This window comes from Aptenodytes patagonicus, chromosome 4 (genome assembly GCF_965638725.1).
Source record: "Aptenodytes patagonicus chromosome 4, bAptPat1.pri.cur, whole genome shotgun sequence".
NCBI lineage: Eukaryota > Metazoa > Chordata > Aves > Sphenisciformes > Spheniscidae > Aptenodytes > Aptenodytes patagonicus.
In genome coordinates this window covers 51,946,526-51,956,536 of record NC_134952.1, presented here as the reverse complement: position 1 = coordinate 51,956,536, position 10,011 = coordinate 51,946,526, and the positions used below count along the sequence as shown (strand labels likewise).

At 42.4% G+C, this 10,011-nt stretch overlaps 1 protein-coding gene across 2 annotated transcripts; it reads right to left on the bottom strand.

Annotated features, from left to right (window-relative positions):
• Positions 1-331: 331 nt before the first annotated feature.
• Positions 332-9,981, bottom strand: SARAF (store-operated calcium entry associated regulatory factor). Of its 2 annotated transcripts, none has more exons than XM_076336725.1 (6): positions 9,852-9,981; positions 9,195-9,370; positions 7,335-7,725; positions 4,141-4,249; positions 3,272-3,390; positions 332-2,752 (listed from the first exon to the last, which is right to left on the bottom strand). In XM_076336725.1, exons 1-6 carry the CDS (start codon positions 9,943-9,945, stop codon positions 2,727-2,729), a joined length of 915 nt encoding a protein of 304 aa, XP_076192840.1. In that variant the 5' UTR covers positions 9,946-9,981; the 3' UTR covers positions 332-2,726. The 2 variants fall into 2 exon arrangements, with proteins under 2 accessions (XP_076192840.1, XP_076192841.1); XM_076336726.1 differs by having other exon boundaries at positions 4,141-4,246.
• Between the last annotated feature and the right edge of the window lie 30 nt (positions 9,982-10,011).

Here is a 10,011-nt window from a genome sequence, read left to right as displayed (position 1 = left end):
ATTTGCAGGCCTCCGTTTAACCTTACACTACTACTGCCAAGAAGTTGCTATGTCTCTGTTCAGCAGGGACACATTCTTAGTATAAGCAGCAGACCTGTCAGCTGCTATCCCAGGGTAGAGTTCTGCTATATCCACAACTGGGAACAGCAGCAGTGATCATAACTTCTTTTCAAAGGTTCAGCTAATCACCTTGTAAAACCAGGAACTCGCCAGCATAATGGAGCTTTTCCGCAGACTCAGATGTAAAACCTTGATTCACAAGGAATCCTTCATTTCTTTACGTGGTTCAGTATTTTGTTATTGAAAATCCAATCAATAAAATAACTCTATTCCCAGTATTGGTTTATTTTGTTGAAACAAAATATACAGCTTACCAGCTCTGCATCTGGGGGTAAAGGCTGTTATTACACCAGCTGGGAAGTTGATGATGAGACATAGCCAACCCTGAAAAACAGACAGTGCCATCCCTGCAGACCTCAAGACAGTGCTTTAGAGACACAAGTACCCCTTCTTATTCACTTATTTCGTTACTTTGTCAAAGGGAAGGGCAAAAATATCCTACAAACAGATTCAGAAACTATGGTAATTCATCAGGTTTACGCATCAAAACACATTTCATGCAGGAACTATAAATACAAATGAAAATGTTGCCTAAAACATTTTATAACACATCATAATTTGAGAGCAAACTTCAGCTTCAAACTACCCAAACAATTAGCAAAAATAATTTCATTGTTATGAACAATTTAAAATATTAAATATTTTAAAATACTAAGCATTTAAAATACATTATTTTGCTATATTTGGTCAAAAGGAGAGATTTATCATATACTTTTCCTCATAAAAGGTAAAACTTTCTAATAGGCCAACAGCAAGGTCTTTGCCATTTCCCTGCTTTCTAGGTTGACAGAGCAGGCTGTTAATGAAGATATTTTCCCTTAATCCTCAAGCAGCTCTGAGCAGCAAACCATTATTTTATCCTCAAGTTATCAGTTTTATCATGATTCCCATGTTTTCAGCGCAAGCCGTACACTTTTTCTTAGCATCTGTTGACTTCTTGAAGATTTCTATGTTTGGGGTTTTTGTGGTTTTTTTTTTTTTCTGTTGCTTAAGCCAGACATTGAACTCGGGCATTATTGTTTGAGCCAATTATTTCTTGTACTCATGAACTGACGTAGTTGCTTTTTGATGAGTAACACTGAAGTCACTTTCCTAGACTAACCATACCTGCTAAATCTCCTTGTGGAGATGCAGCTCGTATCAGCAAAACAGTGCTTTGCTTTTGCTGTAATAGTTCACATCAATTCCCAGACACAGTATTTTCACAAGGATGGACGCTATGCTTCTCAGACTGCTGCCAGCACAGAAAAGCCGTGCATGCGCACACACGCGCATGTCTAAGCTGTATTAGGATGGCCTCTGGACAAGACCTGGTGTTCAAGCAGCCCATTTTTCAGTCTTCCCCTCTCCCCCCCCCGCCCCAATCCTGAGAAATTTGGGTTTTTTTTTCCAGCAACGCCTCTCCCAGGGCACAGTCAATCACACAAGAACTATATGACACTTCTCAGAGCCCCAAAACATCATTACAGAAAAAAAGCAAGGCCTCTCTGCTTCCCACTCTGACAGCACTTTGTTTTTAAAAAGTACATTTGGGAAAGTTTACATTCCATTAGACATTCGATTTCCTTTCTTCGCTTAGTCTCAAGGCCTGCTATGTTCTAGAGATACCACCAGCTTTGGATTAAGAATGCTCCCTTCCCTTTGCAGTGAGCACCTTTGGTTTACTGTGTCCTGGACAGGTCATCCAACAGGACAGACAGCGGCTGAGATATAAGCCAGTTCACACCACAATTTTTCATAGCATTGCTAACATCCACCGTAAAAATGAAAGTCTGGAGCCTCAATGTGGGCAAAGTGTCTGTAGCCATCTGAATTTAGATGACCTCAGTCTTCCAGAAAAAGGTCGAAGTTAGAGAAGGACCATCTTGTCTGATTTCAGGTTATTTATTATTATTATTTTTTCATAATTTATACACAAAATCCCCCAGATTTGCACAGCCACTTGGATAAACCCTGAAACATAGAATGTCCTCAATCTGCAAATTTTGGCTCCAATAGTCACACAGCACAGATACAAACATTATATTAATGTTAGTCTCTCTCTCTAGTTTTGCTCTTTTCCATTAAGGAAAGACCCCAACACCCATCTGAGTAGCTGACTGCACTTACAGTAACGTTCACATGAATTTTACAAAGACAAACAAAAGTAGCTTCAAAGAGCAGCACCCCTTAGATATCAGGTAGATTACAAACTAGGCCTTTCAGATGCTGGACCACCAAGAAAAACTCATAAATTCTGGATTAAATGAAATTACACCCAGAACATGAGTAAGATACTTGCTTTGAAAATCTGGTAAGGCTACCATTGCCATAATCCCTCAAGTATAGACAGACGTATAAGTACTGTAACATCATTCTTCTTAACTTGGATGAGTTTATTTTGTATCTTATGAGAAGCTGCTGTTGTGAAACAGTGGATGTTCCAGCACCTGTAATACCCTATACAAGAGGGAGAGTCCACATTTCCTCAGGGAAAGAGAGGAATTCTTTGCCTAGTCCTTCACACCTCTTCTCATATCCACTTCTGAAGCCTACTACTAATAAAAAAAGTGCTAGCACACAGAAAGATTTAGTTCAATCACTCAGACGTAATAACATCAAGGATTTCATCTTCGTTTTGTGCCCCCAAAGCCTGCAAAGGAAAAAAAAAGCGTCAGTTCCACCAAAGCCTTTCCAACTGGGCTCTCCCCAGTTCTAAAAAGGCTAAAAGTGGTAAGGGAGATGAGTTAAACATATTCACATAAAGTAGAACAGCAAGCAACTGTTGAGCTGATTGGCCTGAAAAATATTCTATTCTTGCAGATTAGACAACCTGCTTTCTAGAAAGAAATCATGTTTGTACACGTTTGCTAGTGAAGTGCATGTGTAGCGCACACTGAAGGGGAAAGCCTTAAACTAATGCACCTTGCAGATGAAGACAAACCCAGTGCTGGAGGTACCATGCCCATCGGAGGCTTGCAGGGAGTTTCATGCCCCACAATGCTGCCCTGCTTCCATAGGAAACAGACATAAGGGACACTGTTAAATGCCCACCTGTACCAAGTGGTAAAATAAAACAAAGAATGCTTGCTGAACCTCAACTAACACCTGTGTATTTTTGATAGGTCAAAGTCCCTTGAGCTTCAGGAGTTTAAAAGGTCTTCTGCCTTACCAGAAGCAGTTCTTGTTCCTGAACTGCTCCCTTGTGTGGAATTGCTTGACTGCTCATTCATTGGAGGTGCAGCTGTGGGATCTGTCCACATACTGTGATACGGGGAACGTGGCTGTGCTCTAATGAGAAACAGAGTAGAAAGAAGGCTTCATTAGTGCCCTTATGAAAAATGAAGGAATTACCATCCCAAACAACAAGGGGACTGCATCTCTGAGGTAAAACTGTAAGCAGGCAGTTGTTTCAAAGCTGGAAATCTCCCTATTTAATATAATTAACATATGTTGATAGCAGGGATATCCAGCATTGTCACAATAACACCTGTAGAATTCCAAAAGGAAGTTAAACCTCATTCTTCAGGATAAGCAATTCTAACAATTGCAAATGAGGAAATTTTTCCCTCTGAAATTCTGTCAGACAAGAAAGTAGATTTGACATCTGAAGCTTAAATGCATTTTAGCAGCACCTGCATCCCAGCCATGTAAGACAAAAGAAAACATCTCTCTGTTCTGTTAACTACCTTGAAAAAGTTGTATCAATAAGACTAACACATCATGACCTTTGACGCACTGATTTAAATTATTTGCTTCTATGGATATGGAGTTTCCTGCTGCTGAAATTTACAAATAGCTATCTCACACCAGCATTTTCAGGCACATCATTTCAAAGGACTGAAAAAAAAAAAATAGCGGACCAAAGACTGTTTTTAAAAGAAAAGAAGCCCAAGTTAGGAAGCTTGTTCATGTATTTGGACTTAAATATTCAGTTAGGCCTCTAATCTTGAACAATAAGAGGTGGCTACTGAAATGGGGGGGAGTGGAGTGAGGAAATCAAGCTTAAATGCTTCAAATCTGATAGTGTGCATATTTTACCTGTGACTGCCAGCCAAGTAGCCTAGCAAGCCTCCTGCTCCTAATCCAGTCCAAAATCCTGGTCCTGAACTGGTTCCATGATTGGAATGAGTCCCAAAGCTGTTTCCTTCTTAAACAAAATGAAAATGGAAAACATATCAGTTAGTGGCACCTAATCCTCAGGCCAGCTGTTGCAACAAGACTCTCCTCTGTTAAAGACAATGAAAAATTAGACCATAAACTCCTCCTGATTTCAGCAGATTCTTGATCAAGCTTAACTTGAAAGGCCTCACAGTTCGGAAAGCAGGAAAAAACATAGAAACGAACACTAAATAATGTAAAGAGTTTTATGTTAAAAATTAGCTTCCACTCAATCTCACAGCCCTGATGTCTGCAAAACATGGCAAAGAGTCCCTGCCTGCAGACTTTATAGACAGACAAGTTAGATTAAAAAAAGAAAAGGAAATGAAGAAAAAGTAATCTGCTCAAGGTCACACAGCAGGCCAGAAACAGATGCAGGAACAGAAATCAAGTACGTAAGACCAAAGAGTGAACTAACCACTAGGACACTGCTTCTAATCTCACTCAAAACAGCTGCACATTTTGAGTAACAGTGGCTCAGCCTAATGGCAAACATTACTTCGTATTGTTTCTGGTAATTCTAGCCGGGTATTTGTTATCAGAAGACATGCTAACTGCAATCACATTGCAATGCTTTTTATTATGCATGAGTCACCAAGCTTGACAAATACCTTGATGAAACTGCAAGCATATCAAGTGGGTTGTGGGGGGAGAAGAGTTACAGAGTTTTCACGTGACCTGCGTAACATGAGGTTCTGACTCAGAACCAAATGTCTTCCATTTAGAAATAAAAAGAGAAGATGCAAAACCAAAGTAGAATCATTGTCCAGTCTAGGGAACAATAAGGATGCAAGAATAAGCTTGACCACAGGTTTAAGACATAAGGAAGCGTAAAAGGCAAGGACGGAAGATTATGGTCTCCCTGAAATATGCCCACCTAAACAAGTGGACCAGAGATTTTGTGTGTAAAAGTTATACAGGGCCTGGTTTGCCTTCAAGCTGGTGTGGATTGTTTGAAGTCACGGAAGATTAGGAAAAAAAAAAATTTAAACAAAATTTAAGTCTACATTGGATTTGATACTGAATTTAATTTTGAATGCATTGGGAGAAAGAAAAACTCTCATTGGGATGATATACCCATTAAACTATGCTGATTTGGAACAACAACAACAACAAAAAAGTACTTCATTTACTGTAAAAACGATGTTAATCAGGGAGATGAACCAACTCATTTGTTCAAAAGCACCATGGCTGAACACTGACTCGGAAAACTGAGTCATTTTTTTGTTTAAATATCTAAAGTAAACATTAAGGATCATGTCAAACCACTAACAGAGAAAAAGCAGAATTTAGTTAAGATAGGCTAGCTAAACAAGTTTCACAGGACACATTCTGCATGTTAAGGGGATTTAAAATGAGGCAAATTAAGTATTAACAGCAGTAAGTAAATGACATCACTTCATCACTTTTCATTACTGTCCAGATTTTCAAAGACATTCCTGGAACACATGGACACACTCAGAGATGTGCTTTTGCTCCGTTGTCAAAATTTAAGGCAGATATTAAACGCACAAAGTAGCATAACACTTAATATTTTTAAGCTGGCCCCACATTCAAGAGGTTTCCTCCTTACACTGTTTGAGATCTAAGGAGAAATCATTGACACTCATTATTAAAAACGCCGTAAGTTAAGCTCCCAACATGCATTTTAAGCGTCTCAGTTTTCAGTGTTAATCAAGAAAACATTTTCAAGGCCCTGCCCTTGCTAGATTTCAGACTCTTGCAATGAAAAATGCATTGGTGCAATTAATTGACAAGGAACAGGACAGGAAAAAAAAAAAGTAACCCTTCAGTCTGTTTTGCCTGTGCCCAGTATGACAGAGCCCTGTCTTATGACCAGGGCTCTTAGTAACTACCACAGTAACGCCAGTGGCAAGTGGCATGCACACACAAAGCCGCTGACGCACAAGCAGCATAGACAGACTGTCTGAAGTCTGAAATAACTACATGGAAACCAATTTGCAAAGCCACTAGTAATACAGAAGCAGAACCCCTTTAATTTTCTGCTGCAGGTACATCTGAAAGTTTCTGCTGCACATGCCCTGCACAAGGCTATCCAAGAGAGTTATACTGGCACCCTCTGTTGGCAGAGTGGCTCGAGCAAACCTGGAAGAAAGCATTAACAAGCATTACTAAAATGTAACCTTTTGACTAAGCGAACTTAATCCTTGCTACTTATTTACTTGACAGAACCCCTTCTCTGTCTCACAAAAAAAGAAAAGATGTGGAGATTATGCAACTTGTCAGAATGTAATTTGAGTTTCAGTGCTGTGAGCATTTCACACGTTCACAGGGTTTAATGAGTTAGTCAGACACCAGATGAATAATGTTTATTTCCCTCGGACACTATGACCATCTGAGGCAGTCCATTTATTAAGGGACAAAAGTCATCAGTTTCCTGGGAAAAGAAAAAGTGCATCTTTTCCTAGCAACAGCCTTGTCACTGCTTATTCAATTTCCAGCTTCAGACTAAAGGCACCACGTGAAATTCAGGTGCTGCACCTCTAACGATAGTTCAGAGACACTGTTCTCTGCTCTGGGAACCAAACCTTTCAACCACTGGGACTACACTGAAGCACCTGTTAAACAGAGGACTGGTACATGATACTCAACCCTATCAACTGCTTTGTGAATGAAATCAGGGGTCAGCAGCCCAATGGCTGAAAGACCCTTCTGTAAAGTTTCAAAGCACTTCTTTGGCATGAGTTTGTTTCCGCCTGCGTGAGACTATCCTCTCTTCCAGATTACTTGTGAAAATTATTCTTCCCTGTCACGATCCTCGTATTTCACAGAGTATGAAAAGTACGTTTGCAGAGCATGGGCAGACAGAGTTTCAAAGGTTCCAAGGGCAGCTTGCTGCACAGCCTGCCCTGAAAGCCTGTGGGAAACCAAGATCTTATTTTTACTTTCGAACAAAGAACAGAATGCAAAGCTGGCTGCAGGGTCCGCAGCCAATTCAGCAGAGTCAACTGCCAACGTATTGGTTTTAAGTCTATCCCACCTGCACCTACTGCAGATAAAACAGTACAATCCTGCTTGCTCTTTTGAGTACTGTAAATGGCTCGGAGCCCTACCTGTGAAGCTGGACTTAAAACCAGGAGGAGGCGGTGCCTGCTGACTCTGCCAGGAAGGCCTAGTGAATCCATCACTGTCACCAAAACTCTGCTGAGGCTGCTGGTTACTGAGGAAGAGCTTGTATACTCCAAAAGCAAGAACCAGAACAACAATTATAACAATCGCTCCAGCACCAGAATCAGAAGAATCCTTCCTTGACTGATAATAGCCAGAACCAAAACTTCCAGAGTTCTTCACTTTCCTTTCACCTTCTTCAGTCAGCTCTAGCCTGAACAGCAAACTACAGGAGCCTCTTAAGATGTAAGGATCATCCGGATAATCGTAGCCTTCACAGCTCACTTCGATCTGTCCAAAACGGTAGGTATTTTCCAAGTCTGCTTTGCACTGCCACTGAAAAGATAAACACAATACAAAGTAAAACCTCCTGTTCCCGAGGTGAAAATACCTGTCTGCTTCCCCAAATATATTCTGAAATAAAGCTGTAATTGCTAACAAATCATCTAAAAGGCCACAGGGTAAGAAATTTCTGAGCACTCGTACTTTGAAAAGGACTAAGAATTTGAAATTAACTAAGAATGTTTTTGAAAGTCCTAAAAGTTAAAAAAAATCTGATCTTTCAGAACACAGAAGTGTTACAACTCTGGAAGATTTTGTTTTTCTTCACTGAACAGGTTTTTCAAGTATCCCTTCTTTAGGTATAGGAATACTTCTAAAAATAACCTATACCCTGTGCAACAGTCACTTAATAAATGTCTGTCCCATGTAAACTGGATGGCAGCTACAAAAACACAATATGGAAGCCTGAAATCCAGTGCACCCGATTCCATTTATTTCCACACAGAAATCAAAAGAAATTGGGACAGATATCATTAGGCATTCATATGCAGCACTTAACACTCAGATTGCGATTCTGCTGTTAAGTATATGCAGATTCCTCAGTCTCATGTCTCCTTGAAGTATCTGAACTTAGGTATCACCTCTAACTGCAAGTGACACATATTCTGGGAAAAAAAAAAAAGTAGTAGTTTCTAAACTAATAATTCAGGAGAGCAGTACCAACTGCCAATTCAAATTTGACTGTACTTTTACAATACTGTATCAGTTTTAACAATTACCTTCAGCCTTGATTCCTGGTTAATCTATTGGCAGAAGCCTGGGTAATAGCTAACAAAACAGAAACACATGACTATTTACTGACTAGTACTGACACACCAGAGGAAGTCACGCAAGTCTGAAATTTAGTTTTTAAAAGGTAGAGTGATGCAAATATTTATAGCCCTTTCTACTCTAAAAATTGGAAATCCATGCAGCAATGCCAAAGCAAGAGCATCCTCAAGGGTTCACAAGAGTTTGATCTTATGAACTCCAGCAACATTTTAATTAAAACCAACGAAGGTTTGCTATGCAGTGTTCTTACATTACAGCCTTCAGGCACATTTCAAAGATATACCTACAGTAGTCCTAGAAAATCCAAACCCAAAAAGTATTTAATCATAGAATAGTTTGGGTTGGAAGGGACCTCTAAAGGTCATCTAGTCCAACCCCCTGCCGCTGGCAGGGACATCTTCAACTAGATCAGGTTGCTCAGAGCCCCGTCCAACCTGACCTGGAATGTTTCCGGGGATGGGGCATCCACCACCTCTCTGGGCAACCTGTGCCAGTGTTTCACCACCCTCAGCGTAAAAAATGTCTTCCAGGTTAGAAAGGCTTTCTTTAGGTTAAGCTTTAATTGTCAAAGGTCCTCTAACAAAAAGCAAGCCGAACTGACCCCCTAGCCTGTTACTCTTTTCTCCTTTGGAAGCTACCAAGTCTGGGGGAAGACGATTTCATTAAACGTTCAACAGCTTTTAAACAGTTACCTGTACATCATAGCCATCCCAACCTTTGTTGTAACACTGAACGACCTCAGGGACGCGGGAACATCCAGCAGTGCCTCCCGTGCACTGTAGCTGAGGGACTGCAGCTGTCCGCCGGGATGTCGTGTACTGGCCTCTGTGGAGAGTGAGCGCCTGTACCTCCCTCAGCAGAACCCTCCCTGAAACAGGCAGCACGAAGGTCAACGTTTGCCCAGACGCGCTCCCCTTAGCCACACGGGCCTCCTACCAGGAAAAGGCTGAGAATACAAAGGACGCAATAGCGTGCTTCTCCAAGAGGCAAGGCCCGAACAAGCATCAGACGCGCAGAGGGGGACGCGGCAGAGCTCCCCATCTCCTTCGGAGGGGGCTCGGGCTTATTCCTCTCGGAGCGTACCGCCACCAGCGACGGCGCAGCGGGATTACCACTGCGGCGCGAGCCGGTTGAAAGGGAGCCCAAACCGAAAAGCCTTCCTGGCGTAGGCCCCGGCACGCCCCCCCTGCCCCGCACCAGGCCGCCGCTGACCCGGCAGCGCCGCGCCGCGCTCGGCGCCGCCGCACCCCCGCCCCGCCGCCGCGGCGACGGGAGAGGCGGCTGAGGGGCTCGAGGCTCCTTCAGCCGGGAGGGCCTGGCAGAGACAAGCCCGGCCCCGCGGATCTCACCCGGCCGGTCCCAGCACCGCGCGGGGCCCGCGGCAGCGCAGAGGAGGAGCAGGAAGAGCGCGGGAGCGGCGCCGGCCCGCTCGGCGACCGCCATGACAGCCCTAAAGGGAGTCAGCCCTCTTCTCCGGACACGCCGCCTCTCATTGGCTGATCCTACCGG

What these genes read in the sequence shown, in the direction of transcription:
- SARAF (XM_076336725.1), bottom strand. Translation starts at nt 9,945, where the DNA reads ATGGCGGTCGCCGAGCGGGCCGGCGCCGCTCCCGCGCTCTTCCTGCTC. An exon ending in GGGATGGCTATGATGTACAG is followed by an intron (nt 7,726 to 9,194) that starts GTAACTGTTTAA and finishes TTATCTTTTCAG; the next exon opens with TGGCAGTGCAAAGCAGACTT. An exon ending in AGGAACAAGAACTGCTTCTG is followed by an intron (nt 2,753 to 3,271) that starts GTAAGGCAGAAG and finishes TTTCCTTTGCAG; the next exon opens with GCTTTGGGGGCACAAAACGA.